The sequence below is a fragment of the Dermacentor silvarum genome, chromosome 3 (genome assembly GCF_013339745.2).
Source record: "Dermacentor silvarum isolate Dsil-2018 chromosome 3, BIME_Dsil_1.4, whole genome shotgun sequence".
NCBI classification, from domain to species: domain Eukaryota; kingdom Metazoa; phylum Arthropoda; class Arachnida; order Ixodida; family Ixodidae; genus Dermacentor; species Dermacentor silvarum.
In genome coordinates this window covers 34,050,694-34,078,289 of record NC_051156.1, presented here as the reverse complement: position 1 = coordinate 34,078,289, position 27,596 = coordinate 34,050,694, and the positions used below count along the sequence as shown (strand labels likewise).

Genomic DNA, 27,596 nt, shown 5'->3' with positions numbered 1-27,596 from the left:
AAGGCACCTGATCCGAAAAAGTGCGTACAGTAAGTGTTTGCTGTTAGCCGGAATGTATATAGACTGTCACTTTCTTTTTTGTGAATACGCGGCACGTCGGTATTTCGCCCATACTTATCCCTCGTCTGCCACCCTGTGTTTGTTTACGGCTGTCTCCGCTCGCGCGCAGCTGAGTTTTTCTCCCGTCAGCTTCCACCTTTGAGCCTGCCCTGCCATTGGGGAAACACGGAAAGCCATTAGACAGTCTTAGTATAGCGTACGCAACTAAAAGCGTACGCTAAGCAGCGCACGTTTATTACAGTTTTAGTTGGCCTGCGAGATTTTCCGATCTCAGAGGCAATATGCCATCGTCGCGCCTATCTCTCGACTTCATCGATAGGTGACGCTGACATATCTCGAAGGATTCCCTCGTTAGGCTTCGCGTCGTTTGAAACGAGAAGCGATTTCAAAAACTCCACAAGATTATCCATATTACATTTTAGTCGAAGCGGCCTGAGACTAAGCGAAAGCCGTTTATGCAGTCACTTGCTACGAACGAAGCGAATTCTCCAATAACCACGCCGAATTCAATTCGAAGCGAGCAGCGGGGACCACCACCATGTTTTACGTACGTGCCTTGCGAGCCGCCCTATGCCACACATACGCGATGTGTCAGCTCGCGTTTTTTTTTTTTAACACGAAAGTGTGTTATGCCGGGGTCCACCAAGACTTCACTGACGTATTTCCGTCACGGAAATACGTCAGCTTACAATGTACACGAACATAATACAAAGAAACCAGAAGAAAAAGTTCCACAAACATGCAAAATTTGGAAATCGAACCCACGACCTCTCGGTCCGCGACGATAGATCGCCGAGCGTTTAACCCATTGCGCCACAAACGCATTTGCAGAGAGCTACACAGACGCGCCTTATATATCTAACACTCCTCCGTGTACCCGCGCTCTTGCTCGGGGCGGTGCCGCCGCCTACGAGCAGAAAAGAGAAGTACTGCATTATGACACTAACGCGCACCGACAGTGAACGCTTCGGTGGTCTCAGCACTACGACGCCTCGATGCCAGCATTCGAAGGGACGCTGGCATCAAGAAGCACTACCAACGCCACCTAGGTGGCGTTCACCGTACTCAGCACAGCGGAGCGTGGCCTCCGCAATTAGCTCTGAAAATGTTTCTGAAGTTGATCGCGGAGGCTGCAATTACGACGCGCTGTACGCGCTGATTTGACTCGGTGACGATTCAGTTACGTGCTTTGTCTTGCGCGTTGTATTAGTGTGTCAGTTACGTACTTCGTCTTTCGCGTTGTGCTAGCGTGTGCAGCGTAGTGCAGCTTCCATATGCACGACGGTTGCTCATGGTCATCGACGTTGGTAGTCGTGATGGAGGAGACGTGCCACCAGGCGTCAGCGTGGGTGCATCAACGCCTAAGGGCGCTTTAGCCACAAAACACCAATAGACATTATATATCAATGTGCAATAAACATTACACTACTTCTGTGAAGACACGTTTCACTTTCGTGTTCTATACCGATTCCTATATAAGAGGGATCAACCACATTTTTTTTTCTCTCTGATGTTCCAGTGAACTACACCATGCAAACTTCAATCAAACGTCTCACCAAAACACGGTGGTACGCAAGGCATAATGTTGCGGGTATGCATGAGCAGAGCATCATCGGCAAACGAAGCCTCTAACTACATAGAGTACACAAAACAAGCATTGACCACATATTATTCACTTGAATATTCAGGCAGGACAACCAACAAGGAGGTGAACAGCGCTGGAAAACGAGCGTTTGAAACGAAGGTAGGAAATAGCCGAACAGTAGCCAAGCGTCAACAACCAAAACTCCCGTCGGCGGGCGACCGACGGAAGTCAACCTCTGCGCTGTGGTCCGATTGGTCCACGCTCTTCGCCGCACGCGACGACTTCCGGCGGCGGCCGTTCGCTGGGCGGCGAATATCTGGAGAGAGCGGATCGGCGGCGAACAGTCATTTTTTTGACGTCGGGCCGCGGGCGGCCGTCGCCAAGCGGCCGCCGCCGAAAGTTCGTCGCTTTTTCGCTCCATGGAGGTTGGCCGTAATGCTTTCGCATTAAAATGGCTGTATTTATCGTAGCAGAAATCTGTACCTATATTTTCCGCGTCCCTATTAAGGGACACATGGCGATGTTTACAGTACCAATATTTTCTCCAGTAGGTCTCCTCCTGTGGCCAACTCCATGATGATGAATACTTTTGACGGGAGATCAATGATCTCGCTGACGTAGGTAATGTGCTGGTGGCGGATGGCGGCGAGGATTTTCAGCTCACGTGGCAAGAACTTGGCGCGGTACACGGCGGACGTGAGCTCCTTGGACACAATCTTGCAGGCATAAGACGTACCACCTTTGCACACCAGCCTGGACAGAAGCAAAAACAAAAGGCTAACAAAATAATAATCGACGTGACGTTTCTCTAATGTTGTTCCACCCCAAAGCCGTGTCCGAGATTAATGGAGGGCATAGACAAGCCCTGAACAGAGTGGTGCTCGCTTAGCCTTCCACGATAACAGTCATTCGCTTAAGAAATGCACATGCACAATTACATCCTTGGGCGTGGAGATAGTGCAAGCATAGCATCAAATTGTCGTGCGCAATGACCTTGGTTTGAATCCTCGTCGAATAAATAAACTTACCAGGGTGTGGAACACCTTGAATACTACCAACATGATGTTCAGAGCTCGTGGGGATAAAGTCTTCCTGTTGCAGCCATATTAGAAGGACTTGCCCAGCCGCGACATCGAACTGTCCTTAACACGAATGAACAAACCTAGCGCAAGAATTTGCAAATACCTCCTCAGTGAATATCGCCGTCACCCATTCGGCTTCACTCTCAATCAAACTGCTAAGCACCTTATAAAAGCGGTGGGCAGACCTATGGCGCAGCAGGAAATTTACGAACATTGAGTTTCGTACTCAAATCACAATAGATGGAAATCCGGCGCTCCAAAGGTCGAATGTTCGCAATTTATTTATTTATTTATTTATTTATTTATTTATTTATTTATTTATTTAACGTACTCTCAATGAAATTGCGGCTTTACAGAGAGGAGTGGTACAGTTGTGGTATGTTGTTGCAGATGCAAGTCTTGAATGCAGATTGATCCGTGTTAGTGACGATGGAGGCAGGGAGGTTATTTCATTCCGATAACGGTTTTGGCCCAAATTTATGAAAGTACAGATTGGTGCGCCAACTTGGCACTCGATCTTTAACACGATGATCAACACGTGATGAGATGTAGGATGGCGCAGCAAAAAGAGTGTTCTTAAGATCAGGGTTAGCGAAAAAGATTTTATAAGAAGACAAAGATGGGCTATTCATCTTTTGCAAGAAAATTCAGGAATATTAAGGGGAGACTTCACTGCAGATACGCTGGAAGTACGAAAATAATTTGGCCGAAAAAAAGCTCGGTTCTGGAAGGCTTCAAGAGAATAAATCAGCATTGATGGCGGGAAGTCGCAGATTGATGAAGCGTACTCTAACCAATGTGTTGTAGAGCGTTAGTTTTAGAGAGACGGGAGCTAAAGGAAAGTTTCCGTGCGAAAACCCAAGCACGCCGTTTGCACTATTCTTTACATAATTGTAGTGTTAATGCCGTGTTAAATGATTAGAAATGGGCACACTATGATTTTTGTAGGTATGGGCAGAAGTCAAATTGGAGCAATAAACAAAGTAGGAAAACAAATTATAAGGAACATTGCTGCGAGAAATCCTAATAACTTTGCACTTATTAATATTCAAGTTCGATGACCAGACGCTACACCATGAACAAATACTGTAGATGTCTGACTGAAGTGCTGGACAGCCATTGCGGATTAGTTAGAATAAACAGTCGTCAGCAAGTAGTGTGATACTTGAAGAACCGCATGCAGGTATGTCATTATTATAAATGAGAAAGAATAGTGACCTTAGGACAGAACACTGTCCCACACTAGAAGTAACGGAACAGAGTGTGAGTCATTACAGTTGGCACTTACATATTGGGTTCTGTTGCTTAAGAAGTCCTCGATTCATTTCAGAGGATGAGGGTTAGTGTTAAGTCTACTGAGCTCTACAAGGAGACACGATGGGAAACTGGATCAAAGGCTTTCCAGAGGCGATAAATGTGCAATCTATAATAGAACCAAGGTCAAAAAAGAAAGCAGGTCGTTAGTAAAAAGTAAAAGTTGAGTTTCAAAGGAAAAGCACTTTCTAAAACGATGCTGACCGCTGTCCAAGAAGATCGTCGAATAACCTGCTCTAGCAGCTTGCATGGAACACTTGTTAGGCTATGGGTTTGTAGAAATAGATTGCCTGCACTACTTTGTTTGAGGACAGGCATCACTCTCCCCTCCTTCCAGTCGCTGTGTAACGCACCACATTCTATGGGCTGCGAAAGAGCGGTGCAACAATAAATTGTTCGCGAATAATTGAACTTTTTTTTTCAAAAAAATTTGGGAGCATTTTCCTCAGCATCAGCTGCAGAGTTCTTCGGGTTTCGTATTAGGTTAAATATTTTGAATTCATCAATAAAAATTACTAGGGGTCCCTGATGCTACAACTAAGACGACTTCAAGGCGAAAGCCCGAGCGCCGCTAACTCTATGACATGACGACCACTTTTTTGCTGACTCATCTTCTAATTTGAATAAAGTTTGTAGAATTTGCCAGCATCGTTACTCAGAATTACTTTTTTTCTTCGTCTCGACTCACAATCTCTTGTTGTTATAACGTTCCAAATTCTCGAGGGTTACTTTAATAACGAGAAAGGAGAGTTTTTTTGAAAAAAGGCGTGTTTTGCTATGGCACTGTCATTTTTGTATTCAAACGGTGCACAGCAATATGCTGCCCACCGTTATCGACTATCCGAAGGCAATACCCTTCGATACACGAGCTTTTTTTATTTCGTGCACGGATAATTGAGGTCGTAAACCGAGGATAGTGAAAAGCAGCACGAATCGCACGAATGGGCACGTATTTACCCATAAGTGAATGTATCTTATCTTTGAACATTATCACTTATCCTCTGCACTCCGAAGTAACGAAAACGATTCCATGGGTTTTGGTGATAATTCTAGCTCGACATTAAGAGCCCAAGCAGTAATTGGCTTTGGCATTTTCTCTAAAAAAAAGTCACAATCCGCCCGACAGGCGAGCTATACGAAGCAGCGAGCCAAATGACATTCGTGCTGTCCTCAACGAAAACAGAGCGCCGAGAACACGCGGCAACGAGCCGCCGATGCACGCAGACCCAACGCAGATCGCTTTCAGGATACAGCCAGGGTAGAATGCCTCTGGATGCCTCGCACCTGAAGGAAGACGGCGAGTTTCTTGCCCGCTTTCCTCCTTTTCGCGCGGGCCAGATGGAGCCTTGATTGTTGGCTCCCTCGTGCACTTTCACTCGCGCATAGAGCGTAGGGCGCGCAGCGACGGCGTTACCGCCCTTGGATTTTATACGGAACCTCACGGCGACGGCGACCACGACGGCGACGGCAGAAATGCGCCTATAATTGCTATCGCCACAATAATTGTAGTAGAAGGCACTCGTCGTTTCGATTTTAGGGGACTAGTTAAGTGTATCACACTGTCATCGCTTAGCCCATCTAAATTATCATTTGAAGACTATCAATGAGGATGAGCAGTGCAGACAAAATACAAAATATTAGAACAAGTACCATCAAACAGGTGGGGGAGGGGGGGACTAGCACACCTGGTAGACAGATGGAGTAGCACACGTGGTATAAATGTTATAAGCGGGGATAAGGTTCCTCAGAAAGGCTGGCCAACGTTTCCATAGGAGGATCCATCCTCGTCAAAGGCGGCCTTGCCATCCTCGGCAGGTTAGTTTTAACGGGTTAGTAGAGTGATGTCACTTGAGGTCGTTGTCGGTGGCGGCTGGCTCTAAAGGGAGGGACTGAAAACAAAATGATCACTTTCGCGTGACGTGTCTGGGCGTTGTTTCTAAGATTAGGGGACAAGAGCGGTAGAGTGGGAAGATGGCAGAAAAAAAGAAGGGTATAAGAGGGTGTTGGGAGAGCGAGAGGTTAAGGTGCCTTCAGGGATGTCGTAGGCGTTGTGGGTTTGTGGTTTCAGAAGAGCCGGTCAGCCGGCCAGTGTGCGAATAAAAACACGTCATGAGTTCAAAGAATGACTTGAGTAACACAGCAGCAATGCGTCGCGTAATTTTGAAGGTGTTAAGATGGCGATACGGAGAATTGGGGCAATAGATAGGGTAGTTTGTGGGGTCTCACACGTGATCTTGGGACAAAGGAACGACAACACAGTAGTGCAACCAATCAAAACTGCATTTGTTGCACCTTTCATACACTAACGCACGCTAGCCGAATTACTACCCATAGAACATTCACATGAGCGCGCGACAAACAAGGAAGTCCGACTCACCACGACCGGATAGCGAGCGAATATGTTCTCCCGCATGCTAGACACCAACGTCTAGCCATTGACGTGTACGGTCACGTGAACGGTGGCGCGTTCTAACGATCCAAGTTCGTCCATTCTGCTGTCTTGCTCCTAAGGCCTTCTCGGGACGGTCCCGCAAAGCGGGTCCGCGCAGGCGCGAAGCGTGAGCGCTGCTCGCCGACCACACGCCAAAAAGGAAGCGCAATCTCCCTTTTGCGCCCAAGTAACCCCGCCGTCAGCGTCCCCTGATCATGAGAAAGAAATTTACAGAATAATAAAATTGGGTTTGAGTGCATACGGCAGGCATTGCCAAATCCTGACAGGGAGCTTACCACTGTCGTTGAAAAGAAAAAAGTACAATCATTGCATTCTACCGGTTCTAACATATGGGGCAGAAACCCTTAGGATAACAAAGAAGCTCGAGAACAAGTTAAGGACCGCACAAAGAGCGATGGAACGAGAAATGTTAGGCCTAACGTTAAGAGACAGGAAGAGAGCGGTGTGGATCAGAGAGCAAACGGGGATAGCTGATATTCTAGTTGACATTAAGAGGAAAAAAATGTCACAGTTTCGCCCTAAGAGCGAAGCAATGAATGCGATAGCAACACAGCAATGTCATACGAAGTAAGGTGAGCGGCTTTGGTAGCAATATGAATTGTAGTAAACATGAGCTGATTAAGTAAGCAGGTGTGCTGCGGCGTAAGTAGACCGACATGAAGAGAGACTCGATGACCACGAGAAGGCGCGTGTGAAACGGTGGTGTTGATGAGAAGCGCTTCCCGTGGGAAGCGCGCGTGCGAAGGGACACACCTGTAGCGCTGCACTGCCGATCCGGGCAGCATTACATGTGTAGCTTGCGTTGTAAAATGTGGCCCGACTATTACTAACTGAATGAACAAGCGTGGTGTGAGCGCGCACAAACAAACATGAATAGATCACACTGAATAACTGCAGACAACGACTGTCAAAACGCTGGCAGCAAGCGCATATATACGCCGCAGGAGCGGGCGAAGGTACGTGCGGTCTATCGCTTCAACAGAAACTGAGCGGCGAACGCATAGTGCATAAAGGTCAGAGCCGTGTGGAGATAAGAGACGGTGCGGCGAGCGACGAGCGCGGTTGTTGGCAGAGGAAAAGTGCGCCCCCCCCCCCCCCGCTCCCTCCGGCGCTGGCTTCCCACTTCCTTGCTTGCGCGTGGGAGAGATAAGAGACCGTGCGGTCGAGCGACGAGCGCGATTGTTGGCACAGTAGAAGTGCCCCCCCCCCCCCCCCGCTCCCTCCGGCGCTGGCTTCCCGCTTCGTTGCTTGCGCGTGGGAGATTGAGTGCGTTCGCTCTCCGCGATAGCGCGCGTCCCAGCACGCTTCCGCTCGGGCATACGGCGCGCGGTGAAGATTTTATCTATACGGAACCTCACGGCGACGGCGACGCCGACGGCAGAAATCCGGTTGAAGTGTCCATATAATTGCTATCGCAATAAAAAGGAGCTGGTAAGCCCGTGTAATGCGTAGGATGGATAACCGGTGGACCATTAGAGTTACAGAATGGATACCAAGAGAAAGGAAGCGCAGTCGAGGACGGCAGGCAACTAGGTGGGGTGATGAAGTTAGGAAATTTGCAGGCACAAGTTGGAATTAGCTAGCGCAAGACAGACGTAATTGGAGATCACAGGGAGATGCCTTCGTCCTGCAGTGGACATAAATATAGGCTGATGATGATGATGAACCCTGCCGTTAGGTGGCGTTAGCCGCGCAACACTAGTGCCATCTCTCGCAATACGCCGCAACCACACCGACCACCGCCGCCGTAAAGCCACGCGGCCAAGCCGGACTACGGGAGACGCGAGCCATGTGGCAAAAACAGCATCAGGGGACGCGTGAGAGACGCGGATCCCCAGAAGTCAGAAGGCAGCAGCTTTGTCATTCAAGGGATGTTAGGCTCATTTGTTTGGCGTAGGCGTCGTCATGGCGGTACACAGAAGTGGCGCGACCCTGTGTGGTCGAGGAGCCGAAAAAGATAACCTGGCGTCTGGGACGTTGGAATGTACCGGTGTGGGTCTTTAAAGAAAAAGAAAACAAGAACGGAAGAACAAATACGAGGTTGACAGCAGAACGGGCGCGTACTATTATTCCCGTACACGGGAAAAAGGGCTAATATGGTTGATATATGCGTAAGAGCGTGGAAGAGAATCGTAAATTTAGTGGTAGGGGAGGAAAAGGAAACACAGGAACCGGTGCGGTTGAGAATCGAGGTTAGCTGGTGGCTAAACGTGTTTTGTGCCTTTGTTAATAATAGGAGAATTTCAGGTTCCAGTTACAGCTTTCAGCGATTGTAATTCCCTGTCGGGTGTAGGCATTTACACTTGTGTATAAGGTATGATTCTGTAAATTTCCTCTCGTGAGGTGAACGGAAGTTTGTTTGTAGTATATAGGATCTTGCTTTATCGAATATAGGGCCATGTTCGTTGAAGTGGCTGGCTTGAGGTAAATTGTGTTTTCTATCTGCACGATGCCCGTTGAGTCTTGTATGAATTTGTCGTCCAGTCTCACTAGTGTTTCGTTTGTTACAAGCAGCACATTCTTAACAGTAGACTATGTTCCTTGGAGTGCACGTGAAACTCGAAGTGAGGTTGTGTAGGTAATCCGGCGTTGTTTTTTTTTTTTTGCTGTAGTAGTAGATTGAATATGTTTGCATGCAAGCGCACCGAAGGCGGCCACAAGGACCGGATGTTGGCGTCATCTTTGTTCTTAGTTTGGCATGTACAAGACGGTCCTTGAAATTAGTGTTGCGTTTGTAGGCTACTCTGCGCGGGTCCGTAAAAATCTTATAAAATTTCTGTTTGGGTAGAATTGGGTAGTGTTGCTGAGGGTGTTGTTCACGTTTGGGAGTGCGTTTGAGAATTTAGTAGTAAGAAGATGCGTTGTTGTTCTTGTGAACTTAGAGCGGGGTTTGAGGACCTCGTCTCGATCGGATTTGGTTGATTCGCTGTAGGCTTTTCTAAGGGCAGTGGTCGGGTGGTTCCTTTAAGGTGATCGAGTCTATCTATGTAGTCATGGTTTTCAACGCAAGTGCGACGTAGTCTTGTGGCTTGATCTTAGTTCGCGTGGAGGCGAGACAGCATAAAAGTCAATTCGCTCGCTGCCGCTCTTTCTACCCCCGGCATGTTAACCAGCGAGTTTCCGTGGTCATCGAGCGAGATGTCTTTATGTTTACCTGTCCGCGCGAGACACCATGCTTGTTAAATTAGTTAGTATGCCTATGTTTCCAAGTTTAAACGGCCGGTAAAGCTATTATCCTTACTTCGTATAGCGATCCACGAATTTGCTATCGCAATCTATGTTTGGCCTTTCGGGCAGAAGTGCGACTTTGTTATTTATTTTAAAGACCCACGCCGACACATTCTAAAGTCCCACACTCTAAAAACCAGAAAGAGTATCGCAGGAGTGAAGGGGCCGATTTACTCTTCAAAGCATTGTTTTACTCTCGCAAAATATCGAGTGTAATGAAATGCATTTTTCACTCTATCCGCAGCGAGAGAGTGAAAATTTATTTTTACTCTCCCCTTCTGAGAGAGAGTAGAATGCCCATTCTACGCTTGCGGGAACACAGAGCAAAGCGTAGCGTGTACTGCTGTTTAAACTGTGGGAGGCTAGTCCGGAACATAACGATGTATCGCTCACGCACGCAGGGTAAAGAGCACACCGTTTTTCTTGTAAGAGAACAGGAATCCAGAGCGTCAACGGGTGCGGAGATCAGCGCACAATTTTTTTTTATCGGAGTTGCTCCACCGCGCGCCCGCACCGCACAACATCGCCCAAGGGCACAGCACCGGAGAAAGACTGTCCAGAGCCGCTATTCTGGACATTCCGCCATGTTCTTCGAGGCATTACGTAGGCGTGACGCTTACAAAATTGCGCCGATACCCCCAATTTGCTTTCGTAACGACGCAAATTTGACGTTTCGCCTAAGAAACGATAAGGTATGTATTGAACCTAGCGTTCTTTATAAAGGGAAATACTTTTCCTCCCCAGTAAAAATAAAGCAGCTAGCTGAAAGCGTACGATTATTTCATCCAAATCGTTTCTCGCTTCCGTCGCATGCATGCGCACAGGCTGTCGTATGCTTCGTTAGCTGGGATGCGTGTCCTAGGGAAACGGAATCAGTCATCGTATATTGGCACACACGCGCTTGCTTTCTAGCTTGAGACAACATACGTGTCCTACCAGTGATGATGAGCGCGCGCTCTAGGCGGCGTTATCGCTATCTCGTGAAACGCAAGTGACGCAGCCGAATATCATCGATAGCGTTGCGCGCGTCACAGGTATCCGCTTGCGCGACGCAAGCGCCGGCACTGCCATCTCTTGTTCACTTCGCTGCTTACTCGCACCGCGAGCGGAAACTTCAAGGCGCCGCCTTGCGTACATTTCTTTTTATAAATTAAGTCGCCGTTGTCATAGCATTTGATGGCGCGAAAAGTCATTAATATTGATTACAATACAAACGCCATAGGGAAAAGTGCAAAATGTCGCCGAAAGTTTGCTAGTTTCAACCAATACTATTTCAAATAAACGTGTTTTTAATAAAAATGATGGTTCAAAACACAAACGCCAACACCACCCGAGAGCTATGCAAATGCTATGAGCAGGCTTTCTGAACAAAAGATTTTCACGGCCCCAAATGACAAGGAAAATACGGCGATACGCACGCCTCTCGACTGCCATTGCATATAGCCGCTCATTACCATAATTCGCGCGGCTCGTCGCACCACAAATTATGGCAGAAACTCTGCAATGGCGGCCCAGCGCAACGTCACGAAACGTCAAATTGATTTTTACGAAACGACCCTTCCTGTGAAGCTCTTCACGGGATATTCATTCAGCCAATCAACAAGCTGACATGCCGGCTATCTTTGAACGCCACCACATTTTCGCGAAATTGCAGATGCATTGCACGGGCTTCTGCACGCTACCATCCACTTTCTTTTTCAAGCGCTAAAGTCGCAATATATGCACCAATGACCACAAAAAAGTATTAGTCGATAAAAATTGCAGCTCCATGTCACGTTTCGTCATTCTTATGAAAACGCAAAATTCCATTTTGGAAAACTTTCTTTCCCCGGCACAAATTTCATAACACGTGACCTCTGGACAGCCAATGAGACAGTGAAGATGGCGGATAATGGCGGCCGTGCAGCCGACATGAGTGTCGAGGATAGAACCTCAGATTCCAGCGGGCAGGCGACAGGCGCGAAGGCCATCCGAAAGAGATCTTGCGTCAGCCATCTTACGCCGCCGCGAAAAGAGGACAGTCGTTCATCGTTCGTTGGATTGACCAAAACAATCTGCGTCTATATACGCTTGTCATATACGCAGCACATTCTGCGTATATGACATGCTATCGCGAAGATAAGCTGCCGTGATTACCAATGGACTAGGTACGCGTGCTGCGTCATTCGATGTCAATCAAAGAAGAGATTCATCGCGATAACTGCATGTGATTTTAACACTTGCCGCTATCCGTAATGGCACGTACACAGTAGCGGCAAAACGCGCGCGGCGCGCCGCAGGTGGCAAGACGCGTGCCGCGAAAGCAGCAGCGAAACAGGTTTTTCTTGCCCCGGGTTCAATAGTCGGATACAACTTTAGAAGGCAGCGGCATTTGCCCCTCAGAGGCGGATGCACATGAGCCTCCACCAATAGGTGCGCACTTCAGGTGACGTCATGAGCCGGACGGCCGGTGACCCCGCCGACGGAGAACATGCCTAGCATGGCCGCCCTCGCTTCAAACTGGGCCTAGTCGCGTCAGCTCTATGAGTCTCATTTCGTCAGAGTGAATTCGAATTGTTTGTGGTGGTTTGTCATGCCGGAAATATTGTTGTGAGCTTACGATGCACAATTTGTGCCGCGTGCGTTTGTTCTGAACCGTGAGCCGGCGAAGAAAGATTGCAGCGAACATCGGTGACGCTGTGCTGCGCTTCGTCTGGAAACAGGATCCCGCGGCGACATACCGCTGCAAACAAACATCGTATGTGTTTGTTCCATGGTGTTTTGTTTTGCTCCTAAGTGAAGTTACGACGAGGCGAGTTCGCCAAAGTCTGGTACCTACTGTGAGCGGCTGGTTTGTTTGTGTACTATGCCCCTGGCGTTTCTCGTCGGACGTGGCGAAGTGATGGAGCAAAACTATTATCAGGATAAATGAGAAAAGCGTGCGCGGATGAAACCAACCTGCGAGTTTCTCGACAGAAAAGATTTGTGAAAGCAACCTCCAACGCAAAGATTCGTTGCTGCCAGCTCAGCGTACAAACGACCGATCGTTGGCAGCAGTGTGATAAGATAGCCGAGCGTCTAGCAGCGTCGTTCGAGTGTTGTGTAGCACCCTCGATTGATTGCTTTCCACCAATGCTAACAATCATTGACTAGCACGCGCTTCTTGAGCGAATGTCATTGGATTGTTAACGGTCAGGCGTTTGGGAGCAGTGTTTGTTTCCTTAATGTTAGGCTTAGTGCTAATATAAAATTATGACTGATACACTGGTGCCGTTACAAGGGAGCTTGGCATGAATTCGCGTCGCTGTGTGGCTTACAACTCTTCGCTCACTGCACACGCCAGCGGAAGAATGCCTGCTGCGAACAATCACGCATAGGTTGTGCTGCCAAAAAGTCCTATGTGAGTGAAGGCAACAGTGCCAATATGTGCATTAAAAAAGAGTACGACAAAGTAGGCACAGCTGCTTGTAAACTGACTCCTGATACCTCTACGTGCGTCTGCGTTAAATGTGTGCGTGTGTTTTCTTGCGTGATTGTGGATATTTTTTATTTTCCCCTTTTTTGTATTTTAGATCCTACTTTCCGCGCTCGCGTTTGTGTGCACGTGTGTGAATATGTGAGTTCTTCCGTGTGTGTATGTGTTTATTCCTATTTCTGTCCTTTTATTTTTGCGTTTGTTCGTGTAAGCATGCTGCAGCCACGTCTTCCTTTACAATTCCATTAACTCGTCACATTCAAAGCACCAAGTGCTGTGAATAGCAGGGCTGGCCTCTTCGATGTCATTAAAGCCATTCTCTCTCTTCTACCTTGCCTCCTCAGTCTGCCATCTTGCTGTGTTTTCTCCTGCTATTCTGACCTTGCTTCTTGTGCTGTTGCCACAACATGATTAACCAACTTGCACCAAAGAAAGTTCTATCAGCTGTGACAACAGAAACATTGACAGATACCAAATGTTAAAAGCATCACGTGGGTTGCACAGTTACTTCGTCTCTTACCCCTGTGAATGTGTTTATGCATCAGTGCATATGGCAGCTTGCCAGAAGTGCACATGAAAAGGTGCCATGTTGTGAAACAGCACCTTGCTACGGTTGTTGCATTCAGTCTTAATAAACAGATGGTTTCGCTGCCCGTCCCATGTGGTGGTACACATAGGCATTGTGCAGGGGGGTATCATTTCCTGTCTTGACGCTTTCATCATTACAAACGCAGTTTTCTAGTGAATGGAGTCCAGCAAAGCATTGCTGTGAAAGCTTTTGCAACTTTCACCATTTATTACTTCACCAATATCACTGTCTGAATCTGTCCGTCACTTTGCCTACGGCTTGTAATGAACGAAGTGACTCACCAAAACATGATCAACATTTTTGTGAGCATTTTTCCGGTACGTAAATATGACAAAAATACTAGCAAAGTTAATTATGTTAATAATTGTGCTTGCATTCGCATTACTTGCCCAAGTCAGATTAATAAATTAAAAACTGGCTATGACAACACTTCAATTTTCAGTGCAGACTGCTAACGGAGCCATAAAGCGTGCTCCGACTTCTGCTATTTCACTGTGGGGCGCGTCAAATTCGACGGCGGCTGCCTGAATGACCATTTTGGGCCTCACTAAGCTAATGATGTTTTATATATTTTCTCTTATTCGCATTACTTGTTTGAGCCAGATAACAAACTAAACAATGCAACCACATGCATGTGCTTTGGCGTGCAAGCTGCTAACTGTGGCTGTCAGTTTCGTGTTGTCTACTGATATTTGACCAGCACTGGCTATGACATGACTCTGATTTCCAGTGCAGGCTGCTAACAGTACCATAAAGCGTGCTCCGACTACTGCTATTTCACTATGGGGCGCGTCAAACTCGATGGTGGCTGCCCGAATGAGCATTTTGAGCACGCCAACGATAATGAGGGGTAACAATAGTGTTTCAATTCAGATGTGCCAGCATTTAAAAGTGTTTCTATGCCACTTCTTAAATCGAGCACGATGTGTGCAGGACGTTGCTTATCAGAATTGAGCTTATTTTATAAGGAATATGCCATAAATGGAACTTATTATTCATTTGAGAGGTCACGGAATGGATGGTTGGCTCTTGCGAACCCACCGGCAAAATTTTGGTAGCCTTAATAAGGGCTGTTCTGTCGTTAATAAGAAGCCGTTATGCTTTCTCGAGTGGCTCTATGCCAGACAGATCGCAGTCGGAGTCGCTTTCTTCAGTGTCTTCACCCAGCTGGATGATGATGGGTTGAATGTGCTCACTCACAGACGTGTCAAGTCTGAACTTTGCCTCCAAGTCCATCACATGCTGAATGCTCATCCTCCAATCTTCCGCCGTTACCTGCTTGATTTTCACGCTCAAGATGGCGTCGACCGTGGACAGCTTGAAGTCTCTGTTGTCCGCAGCGGTGCCATTTTTGACCTTGGCCCACACACGCTCAATGGGATTAAATTCGCAGTGGTACTGCGGGAGCCTGAGTGCAATGTAACCGGCCCTTACAGTTGTGTTGTCTACGATGTAGCTCAGAAAGCGTGACATTACAAATTCCACCAGCTCAAGCAGCTGCTTCTTTACCATCGTTTGACCATAGGTGATGTTCTTGCTTGTGAGCCACTCCTGTATATTTTCCTTCTTCCAGGCCGTCGTCGGCAATTTCTCTTCTAGCCGGCTATGGTAAGGTGCATTGTCTAAAACAATAACGCTACCAGCTGGCAACTTCTGCAGAACGTCATTGAACCAGCCCTCAAAGCGATTGCCGTCCATTTCCTCGTGGTAGTCGCCTGTCTTTTGGCCTCGGAATATATCCAAGCAGCCGTCGACGAAGCCATCATGGCTGCCGATGTGCGTCACGATAAGGCGCTGACCTTTCCCAGAAGGTTGTTTTAGACCCGTCGTCAGGCCATTTGCTCGAGCTAACAGGCGTCCGCGCTTCTGCACCACGGTATCTGTCGACACGATCGACCGAGTGTGTCCCGCCGTCAACCATGTCTCGTCCAGGTAGAAGATCTTTCGGTATTCCGCCCGGTAGCGCTCCACGTCACGGAAGTAGCGATTCCACCAATCGCGGCGATGTCATCCCGGTCGATAAGCAGCGAGTTGAGGCTTCTCTTTTCGTGCTTGACGACGATCTCATCAAGCAGGCGACGCACAGTACACCGCCTTAGTGACGGGAGTTCCATACGCTCCAAGAACTCGGTAGTTATCTTCTCGACCGTCGGTATCTTGTTGGGGCGAAAGAAATCGTGCACACATGACCTCAGCGCGCACAACGTGAAGCTGTCAAACTTCGCGCTGCGTCTTCTCTTCTTCGCATTGCGTAGGCGCTTTCTCGGGGGCGTCGTCAGTTTGTCACCCGAAAAATGCGAAGCTTTAACTTCCTCGCTCACCCTGAACACAATCTTTTCGCTGACACCGAGCATGTCGGCGACAAACTTGCTCGTGCGCTCCACGCTGCGTTCAGGGTCCCTGTTACGCCAAAACGTGTAGCAGTGGAAGATCATGTTGCGTGAATCTCTGTTCTGGATGTGGCCGCTCTTCTTCTTGCCGAGGCTCCTTGGTGGTGTGGTCACCGAGGCGACATATGCCTCGTTCGGCAACAAAGGATCGCGTTCCGATGTCACCTCGCCGGGCTCCATGGCGGGAAACTGGCACGGAATGCCGTGCGCGAACGTGCGCGAACTCACGAAACTGCAGGTTCGCAACCGCAAGAAAATAATAAAAAATAAGCCTAACACATTAAAAAAATAAGCTTGTGCAAACACACGAAAAGTATATATATGAATCTTATGCTATTAAGCTAGCGACTGCTTTATAATTACACGCCCGGTGCCGTCGTTCTTGCTCCGTAGCAGACGACGCACAGTGTTGTAGAAGGCACGGAGTTATTTTTCTCTCGCGATCCGGCATGTCCTGTAGCATTTCCATCATGATAGTTTTACTAAACCACTCGTCAAGATACACAAATTTTATTTATACCGAGAAATGCGCGTTTTAGAAGCAGTCACAATTTTTTGAGCAGGACTATTTCTTTAGTCGCGGAGGAATTGGCTGCTGCGCTTCGGTCAACTGGGCGGGGCCTCTCCTGTCTTCTAAAGTTGTACCCGACTATAGGTCACTCTAGCCACGGGAGAAATCGCTCCTGGACCGATTTTTGCGGTTTGTCGCTTGACGCGGATGAAGGAGACCACCTTTTATTTCTTGAAGAGTATAATTTCTCATTTTCTGTTATTATGATGACAGAGACTTGGTACCGCAGCGACACTGAGGTTATCCATCTTGACGGATATAACGTGGTTGAGCAGAATAGAAAATCTAAAAGGGGTGGCGGTGTATGCTTACACGTGAAGTCAGGATTAAAGTATGAGGGGAATGAAGATCTGTCTCTGTATACCGATGACATAGAAGCTTTAACAATAAAGTATCAAAAATGTTTGTTTACAGTAATATATTGGCCTCCAGATGGTAACATTGATTCGTTCTTTCAATATCTAGAAAACCTATTCTCGGTTGTTAATGATCTCAATTACACATTAGTGCTTGGTGGTGATTTGAACATAGACATGTTTAGCAACACATATAAACAGGCTCGATTTTCAGACCTTCTTGCTTCGTTCTTTTTCAAAAACGTTATTACTATGCCAACGCGCATTACCGCTACTAGTTCTACTCTCCTGCACTTATTCATCACAAACAATTCCGTTCATCCAATACAGGCAGGCGCCCTTGATGCCTCGATAAGTGATCATTTGACCGTTTATTTAGTCCTGGACAAACCTTTTAATGAAGGGAGCCATGTTCCCCCGGCTACTCATTTTCAACAAATAAATCAGTATGCACTGCGTCTTTCAGAGAGGAAGTTAATACATTGAATTGGAACAACGTATTGTCTTGTTCCTCCGCTGACCTCGCGTATGACTGTTTTATTAATACTATGTGCTCTGTGTACAGAAAACACTTTACTTATAAGACCCTAAACAAGCCTAAGCGGGCCCGCAAGCCTTGGATTACTTCCAGGGTACTTAATACGATTAAAGAAAAGAATAGGTTATATCAGGTGTTTTTGGTAACGCGAGATGTGAGCGCATATTACGTTTTTAAGGTTTACAGAAATAAACTCACTAAAATACAAAAGCAAGCTAAACGTAGTTATTACTTTACGATGTTCGATGGTGTTACTGACACTAAACACATCTGGAACAAACTGGATTCTATCATTTCTTCTAAATGAGCCACCAGTGATATTGGCGAGCTGTTAATTAATGGTGAAATATGCAAGGGTACAGTATTGGCCAACAAGTTTAACGAGTACTTCACTTCATTAGTTGATAGCACTCACAGTCAGGATTCATTAGATCACTTACCTCCCCCCGTAAAGGATTCGCTATTTGCTCATCCAACAGATTCAGAAGAGGTCATTAATGTGTTTCAGAGTCTCAAAAAAAGTAAAAGTGAGGACATAGATGGATTAAAATTGGAATCCATAATCTTTGTTTTAGAACTTATCTGCACTACTTTAGCACATATATATAACCTTGCATTATACACAGGTGTATTTCCCGAGAAAATGAAAACCGCGAAAGTCACAGTCATTTACAAAGGTGGAGATAAAATAATTTAGGTAATTGTAGACCAATTTCAATTCTGCCATTATTTTCCAAGAGGCTTGAAAAATTGTTATATACAAGATTGTCCAAGTGTTTTTATCGACACAATATCATCACGTCGTCACAGTATGGGTTTCAGCCTGGCGTTTCAACAGAAAGTGCTTTGCTATATCAAAAAGAATTAATCATAAAGAACATAGAAGCAAAAAAACTTACACTAGGAATATACCTAGATTTTTCGAAGACATTCGACTGAATTAATCATATTACTCTGTTAGAAAAGCTATATTGTTATGGCATTCGCGGTGTCATTTCAACTCTTATAAAAAGTTACTCATCAAATCGGCATCAGTGTGTATCTATTAACAGAGAGTTGTCATTGTCTAAAGGTGTTAGGAATGGCATACCACAAGGAAGTATACTGGGACCCCTTTTATTCAATATTTTCATTAATGATATTGTAAGAGTTGACAGCTCTGTAGATTATGTTATTTATGCAGATGACACTGCGTTATTTTTTCTGGTGAAACCATTGACAACCTTGTTGTGTCTGCTAATGAAGTACTAAAGAAAACTCGCTACACATAAATTGCTCTAAGACTAAAGCTGTACTGTTCCGAGCGAAATCAAAACGTTGCAAACCATCTCAGAAATTATTTCTCAACACTAATGAAATCGAACTTTCCCCCTCCGTAAAAACACTTGGTGTTATCTTTAGCGAATGCTTGGTATGGGATTACCATACAAAGCCCGTCAGTGATAAACTTTCCAGAGTGTTAGGCATATTGCGAAGGTGTCAACACATACTACCTGTCCCTCAAAAGCTTTTAGTGTGCAATGCCCTTTTTTCTTCTCATCTACATTATTGCTATCTAGTTTGGTCAACAGGCTCTAAAAAATCTTTAAATGCTTTAGTCATCCTGCAAAAAAATGCATTAGGGTGTATTGAAGGTGTCTCTTATAATGCGCACACCCCTGAACTGTTTAAGAAGTTCGGAATCTTGAGAGTTGATTATTGCTATGAATACCAGGTCTTGTCAGCTTTTAAATCTGAAATATGCTGAGGCAATACGTACATACGTAATTTAGCTGCCTTGCAACCTAATACAGCTAGTCGTCCAACTCGACATACGGATATTTGGTATGTACCACGTACTCGAACTAACTATAGGGTTCAAACTCTTCGTTTCTGTCTTCCAAATGTACTAAATAGGTGGAAACTAACAATTGAGAACTTGAGTACTTTATCAAAAACAGAGTTATATAAAAGTGTGTGTTTATTCCAACAATTATAGAGCATCTGGTTTTCGTGTTATGTAAACGTTTTATACGCAATTTCCTGTTAAAGACCACATATGTATATGTATTTTTATGTATCGTTGTTTTCTGCTGCCTGTGCTTGTTGTTTTTGTTTTGTTTTAGGGGTGATGGGGCTCGTCAAGCTACTTCTATGCAGCTTTTTTTCCCGTCATACCCAACCACAAATGCACATTTCTCATGTACCATGTGGTTAAATAAACTCAAACTCAACTCAATGAGAGTGGCCCGCTTCCGTGACGTACGCGCGGGAAACTGGTGCAATGCGGACCCGCCCGACCGCTTGTTTCGTACTCGCGTCCGGTTTTAGCCGGAAACTCGTTTCGCACTTTCGTCTGTACGCGTCAGCTCCCGGATGCCGGGACTTTACAATTGCTAATAGGTACAGCGGGGGCGTGGCACTGCGGGCCACGTGACTTCCGCTTAACGCGTGTTGTCATGGCAATCGTGGAGCTCCTAGGTGCCTAGGAACATAATCGCTTAGGTACTTTTGAGGCACTGGTCTGCACGGCCGCGCGGCGGCTGCTAGTTACTGAGCGTGGCTCTCTTATCTCCGGGACCGGGCGCAGCGACCTTGCCGAGCGCAGCTCCTACGTGCGTAGGGAGAGAATCGTTTAAGGTGCGTTGAATCTCTGGCGGTGTCTGGGCCACGCCGGCCGCGCTTTATTATTGTAGCGGTTATTCTAGTGGCGGAAATCCTTGCAGTAGTGGTGGTGTGGCATGACGGCTTTTGATCTCGGTGAACTGTGGTGTTGTAAACAAGCGGATACTGCTCGCATTTGTACCCCGGTGCCGCGGCGGAAGCCGCGGTACGGGTCGCCGACGCGAAGCAGCGGTCGTTGGGGGTGTTGCGGAGCGCAGCGTAGCAGCACCCCAAATCAAAAAATACTGATCCAGTCAGGTACATTGCTCCCTCCCTGATAGTGAGATTATATATGGATCACCAAAACAGTGATGCGTTTATTTATGGATATTGTCACTTGTATATTTCTCTCTCGCACCCGCTTGTCCTCGGACACGCTCAGCGGAGACCAGTGCCTCAAAAGTCCCTTATAATTATGTCCCTAGACACCTACCAAGGTAGCACAAAAGAGATACATAACGTTTTCGTAGCGTTTATCCGACACGATAAAAACGGTTTAAAGAAAACATCAGTCAGACAACTTCGTCGGTAAAACCTCGTATACATCGGCTAATGTCCGGCTTAATTACTTTTCTGAGACGATCTATAACATGTCTTAAAGATGTATTCGAAAAGCTCGCCTAGAGATAGGATTGGGAAAGAAACAAATGAGCCCTTTGCGAAAGCTATTGATATCCACTTTCTAAACCTTAATAAGACGTTATCAAAAAGCTGGTCTAGAAAAGATCTTGAAAGGTTTACGATGATCTGAAGCCAATTTTCGGGGGTTCCAGATGAGTCGAAGCATCGGTGTCGAGTGCAAAACAGCTTCTGGTTCAGTGCCAAGCACTGTTGCCTATCGACGCCGACGCATCCTCTAGCAAGTCACACGAAAAGATCATGTCCACGAAAATGAATCTAGAATACCGTCTTTGGTATGCAGCAACGATGTTTACAACTAAAAGATGTTTCCAAGTGCGCATGGAATGAGGACAGTACGACAAAGCAAAACTATTAATAATTGCAATATTTCAGCAAAATGTACAAGAAATACAAAGTAAATTGAATTATAAGTACCCGAACAATGACTAGAGTTCGCAGATACAATTCTCAATGAACTAGAAACTGATAAACAATGACTATAATATACAAACGAAATTCGTAAGGTTTCTTAATAAGCAAAGTAAACAGCCCATGTAGTCAGATGAACAGACTATAGTTATTTAGAGATTGATATCACAGCAACTGCAAGAAGCAGACTGAGAAATGTCTCACATGGTAGCTGCCTACAAGCAATGTTACCAATAATCTAGAAGCTGAAAAGAACACAAAAAGGAATAATGCCGCATAGTATCAAAAACAAACACTGGGAACATGTTAAAATAAAAAATACTGCCTTTGGGATACGTCAAATAATGTAATGGTGTAAATTAAAAGAACCATAAAACCAAGAAAGCAATACTCAAGTAAAAATAGTATAGAATACTCAAACGCGGAAATCAGTGTCACAAGTGTGCACCATTGTATTGGAGTGTATACGATGAGACTGAGTAATGCTACATAAACAAAATATTCTTAGCATTCTAGTACACGAGACATGAATGCATAAGCCTCATATTACAAGCTTATATAAACCTGGAAATTAAAACGATTGCACTGGAAGCTTCATTCAAGTAACCAAGGAGTAATTCTCGGTTTATATGAAAAGCATTGTACGAGAAGCACATATGTACCATTCTGAAAAAAAAAAAACACAAGCATAAGGTCGCAATGACTCATCTGCAAACCATTGAATACGTTTGTACACTGCCATGTTACACTTTACACACATCTCCTGTTTCCTAAAGTAAAAAAAAGCACTCTGAAAGACAAGAAGCTTTTGCACATGTAACCCCGAACAAACGCTTTACCAGTTCGCCCTCTAGCAGCCATCGTCATCTTCCTCAGCCGCTTTTTATATAGGGTGTTTCACGTAACTTGGCCCAAACTTTAAATATGCAAATACCACGTAGCTGGACAGAACCAAGGCAATGTTTGTCGCCGCTTGGAGATACTCAGATTATTTTTTAATTCCACCTAATTAGATAATTAGTCTTCATTAATTCTTCAACTTCTCGATTATTATAATTAGATAAGTGTCAATGAGAAAATTGTAAAGCGACATGAAAACCTCCCGATACAGCTTTCTGTTGCTCAATACGTGCTACTTAAAGGCATTTTTCCGAATGTGATACATGCCCTCGAACACACTCAGAACTGCCGCGTGACTGGCCGCTCGAGCCAGTTTGCGCGTATTTTGACACTTATCTCATTTACACTTAACTATAACTGAGAAGTTGATTAATTAATGAAGACCAGTTATACAATTAGGCGGAATGGAAAAAATATATAATCTGAGTATGGTTGTGCCATAGTACGTGCCAAGCCTATCATTGAGGAGACAGGAATTCCGATTTATCTGCATCGACTGGAATCGTCGCGGGTAATTGCAAGCAGCACCTGCCATCATCGCCACCCGTCCCTCTGGGCCCTGTCGACGAGTCGCCAAGGGGACGCGACGACACAATACGACGCGGGTGCGTCAGCAGCCGCCCCGTCTGGGCCCTGTCGACGAGTCGCCAAGGGGACGCGACGACACAATACGACGCGGGTTACGTCAGCAACCGCCCCGTCTGGGCCCTGTCGACGAGTCGCCAAGGGGACTCGACGGCACAGCACGACGCGGGTGCGTCAGCAGCCGCCCCGTCTGGGCACTGTCGCGAGTCGCCAAGGGCACGCGACAACACAATACGACGCGGGTGACGTCAGCAACCGCCCCGTCTGGGCCCTGTCGACGAGTCGCCAAGGGGACGCGACGGCACAACACGACGCGGGTGCGTCAGCAGCCGCCCCGTCTGGGCCCTGTCGCGAGTCGCCAAGGGCACGCGACAACACAATACGACGCAGGTGACGTCAGCAACCGCCCCGTCTGGGCCCTGTCGACGAGTCGCCAAGGTGACGCGACGACACAATACGACGCGGGTGCGTCAGCAGTCGCCCCGTCTGGGCACTGTCGACGAGTCGCCAAGGAGACGTGACGACACAATACGACGCGGGTGACGTCAGCAACCGCCCCGTCTGGGCCCTGTCGACGAGTCGCCAAGGTGACGCGACGACACAATACGACGCGGGTGCGTCAGCAGCCGCCCCGTCTGGGCCCTGTCGACGAGTCGCCAAGGGGACGCGACGACACAATACGACGCGGGTGACGTCAGCAACCGCCCCGTCTGGGCCCTGTCGACGAGTCGCCAAGGGGACGCGACGGCACAACACGACGCGGGTGCGTCAGCAGCCGCCCCGTCTGGGCCCTGTCGACGAGTCGCCAAGGTGACGCGACGACACAATACGACGCGGGTGCGTCAGCAGCCGCCCCGTCTGGGCCCTGTCGACGAGTCGCCAAGGGGACGCGACGACACAATACGACGCGGGTGACGTCAGCAACCGCCCCGTCTGGGCCCTGTCGACGAGTCGCCAAGGGGACGCGACGGCACAACACGACGCGGGTGCGTCAGCAGCCGCCCCGTCTGGGCCCTGTCGACGAGTCGCCAAGGGGACGCGACGACACAATACGACGCGGGTAACGTCAGCAACCGCCCCGTCTGGGCCCTGTCGACGAGTCGCCAAGGGGACGCGACGGCACAACACGACGCGGGTGCGTCAGCAGCCGCCCCGTCTGGGCCCTGTCGCGAGTCGCCAAGGGCACGCGACAACACAATACGACGCAGGTGACGTCAGCAACCGCCCCGTCTGGGCCCTGTCGACGAGTCGCCAAGGTGACGCGACGACACAATACGACGCGGGTGCGTCAGCAGTCGCCCCGTCTGGGCACTGTCGACGAGTCGCCAAGGAGACGTGACGACACAATACGGCGCGGGTGACCTCAGCAACCGTCCCGTCTGGCTCCTATCGACGAGGAGCTGCCGCCAAGGGGATTTAAGGAAGAACCGGCCCATTGTAAAAGAAAGAGTCGCCACCGGCCGCCCCGTCGGTCTGGTGCGCTCTTACCAGCTCTTACTGCTTTTCCCTTATAAAAATGATTATTGAAATGTTGTTGGCATATTGTTGAGGAATTGTTGACACAATATCCTTTCAATAATGCCTCAATAGTTATTGAACGTACACAACAATACCTCAACAATAAAGTTGTTCAGCGCTTCACAACAGTAAAGTCATTGACTAATTGTTGTTGACATATTATTGAATAATGTTGAGTACTATTGAGAATTGTTGAGCAATATTGACATTGAATATATATCTGAAAGCAAATCCTTTCTAAAGCGGCCCACAGAGGAGGAGGAAGAAAAGAAACCAGCCAATAAGGCCAAACCTGCAAAGAAGACCAGCACTCCTGCCAAGCAGAGGAAAGTAGCAAAGAAAGAGGAGTCCGACGAGGACGCGTCTAAAAAGAAGGATGTGTCTGACGAGAGGGATGGCTCTGATGAAGAGCATGAGGACTACGAGAACAGACAACGAGTGGGGGAAGTTCTTTTAAGAGCGGTTGGATCTAAGGCCGGCTCCGTACTGTAGCGCCTCACCGAGTGTGCTGCTCCACCACATATAGAGCGGCTAGTGTTCCGGAAACCTAGAAGGGTCCGAGGTTGCGGTATGTGACGTGGTGCGTGTGTGTTGTTTTGTTCCGCTCGCTGTAACCCGATGTAATCTGAACACTAAACCTCTCCCAGTGGACACTTCATTTTTTGGCTGTCACACATAGTGTCACCGCAACGTTGCAATGAGCAAACATTCACTAGTTTATTTATTTATTTATTTATTTTTCTTTATTTATTTCGTGTACCCTCAGGGACAGGGGCATTAAAGAGGGGAGTGGTTACATCAAATAAAAAAGTACAGTGCAGCAAAGTGGTTAGTAATACAGTGTTGCCGTAATACAAGACAGTAATACAATTGATAGTACAAATAACATTAACGAAATTATCCTGTTTATACAACGTTATCTAATACTGCCATGAAATGCTGATTGGTCAACAATAGTAGCGGTTAGGCGATTCCACTCAGCAGATGTACGCGGATGGAATGAGCGGACTAGTGACTTGTATAGCATTAATTTTAGGGAAGACGGTGCCTTAGTGAAATTGCGTTTTAGGTATCCCAGCATGTGGTTAGCATTTTTAATTACGTAAGAAGCGTGCATGGACCACGAGAGGTTACTAGTAATATGAATACCAAGATATTTGTAGGATGAGACAGGGTCTAAGGGGAGATTATTAGCGTAGTAAGAAGGAAGCCGGTTATAAGTTCTGGACACACGCATAAATTTAAATTTTTAATATTTAATTCCATTGACCATGATTGGCACCAAGTAGAAATAGCGTTAACGTCGGATTGAAGAGAAGATGTATCAGTGTCGCATATTATTTCCCTGAAGATTACGCATTGGCGAGTAAATGAATGTTAGAGGAAACACAAGAGGGCAGATCAATTATGTAAATTAAGAAAATGAGGGGACCAAGTACCGACCCTTGAGGTACGCCGGACTGTACTTTGCTTGACTGTGAGTTGGAGTCATTAGCAAAGTTAGAGAGAGAATCGCGCCAAGATCGCATTCTGTCACACGTATGATTCGCGATCGCAAAAGAGGATGCACGGCGTCTCCCTAGATACCGAGAGCGGTGAAAGAAATGTGTCTTACTTCACCGTGGAGTAGGACCCGGAGCCGAGTGTTTTCCCAACACTGTATCCGCGCCGCTCGAGCAGATCCCTGGATTTTTCAGCCTCTTCTGGCTTCTCTTCCTGGATCTCTTCAGGCTGCTCATTGCTTTTCTCTGGTTTCTTCTTTTTGGAGTTGGCGCTTTCCATCGATATGCCCATGACCGCTCTTCTGTTTTGTCTTCTTCGTTCCCTGCTCACATTCGTAAGGAAGAATCTGTGCGGGATCGGGTAGCTTTTCGTTAATGTTGATTCCTGCTTTCCTTTTTTTTCGCTTTAAGTTTGAATCAGTTTTGTTAGCAGCGGCAGATTTAGGCAGCCTCTCTCAAACTAGACCTTTGGAAACCTTTCTTTGTGGTGGCGTGAGCGACACTCCTGTCCCGCTGGTGCCCTTGGAGAGCGCCTCCTCTTTCTGTGCCTGGGAAAGGAGCGGAGAACAAAGGGAACCGGCCGCCGGACCTAGTACGGCTTTTCGCCACCACGCGCCGCCGCCGGAGTACGCCAACTAAAGTCACGCCAACGCTTAGGCGCCGGAGTACGCCTTAGCGTTGGCTTTGGGAGCCCACGGTAATACCACAAATGAGGCAGTGCAGGGTGACATGGGTTGGGCCTCTTTTGAAGTCAGAGAAGCACTAAGCAAAATTAGTTTTGAAGTAAAACAGTAAAACAGGTTGTGGGGCTAGTTGGTGCATAGCTTTCACAAGATGAAGCGCCAACAGTGACAGCACATTAGGAAGGAACGAAGACAGGACAGGCGCTACTTGCAACTGTTTATTGTTGTCAAAGGTGGTTGAATGTATAGCCATGGGGAGAGGGGGGGAACGAAAAAGGCGGAACACTGATTGTATCAATGCGCACGCGTGAGAACACTGAAAATATGCATGAAGGAAATTGCGAATCTAAAACTTATCTAAAAACACACTTTCATTTATGTATGTATTAAGACACGGGGAGCTGACACATGTTTCCCCTCTCTTCCTAATCTGGTTGGCCTCCAACAATTCACGTGCCACAGAGTCTTTACTTTTAAACAAGATTGTAGTATCTTGAAGCCTTGCTTCACTTGCTTGTTTATTTTCATTGCCGCAGGCCTTGCAATGAAGAGGCAAGTTTGAGCCATAACCATATTTCAATGAAAGCTTATGCTCCCGTAGGCGATCATTAATACATCGGCCAGTTTGGCCGACGTATACTCTTTCCCACACTTCAGAAGTATGCGGTATACGACCCCTTCATCACACTTCACAAAAGGGTTTGTATGTTTAATGGAACACCCTGCTTTCTTAGAGTTATCAGAACCAATCAGGCGGCACAAAGTAGCAAGTTTTCGGGGCGCGGAAAAAGAACACAGGAATTTTGTATTTCACGGCGACGTGTTTAAGATTGTGCGCCACTTTGTGAGAATACGGAATCACCACTGGTTTGGCTTTCTTTTCGAATGTTTGACCTTCTTTGGTGCTTCTTTTTCTTTCTTTTTTCACCTTTTTCAATAACGCCTCCGAAACTGCGCTTAAAACCGAACAAGGGAATACAGCCTTCCTCAATTTCAAAATTGGAGTGTTATGAAGTTATCCACAGAATACCGCGGGAATTTCTGTGGATAACTTCATAACACTCCTGAAGTTTTATCTGTGCTCAACAACTGTTTG

At 46.9% G+C, this 27,596-nt stretch overlaps 1 protein-coding gene across 1 annotated transcript; it reads right to left on the bottom strand.

Moving 5' to 3' along the window:
- Window positions 1–2,169: 2,169 nt before the first annotated feature.
- LOC119444291 (testis-specific serine/threonine-protein kinase 4-like) lies at window positions 2,170–26,109 on the bottom strand. Its single transcript, XM_037708714.1, has 2 exons — window positions 25,931–26,109; window positions 2,170–2,398 (listed from the first exon to the last, which is right to left on the bottom strand). The coding sequence occupies exons 1-2, from the start codon at window positions 26,107–26,109 to the stop codon at window positions 2,170–2,172; spliced, it is 408 nt and encodes a 135-aa protein (XP_037564642.1).
- Window positions 26,110–27,596: the final 1,487 nt, after the last annotated feature.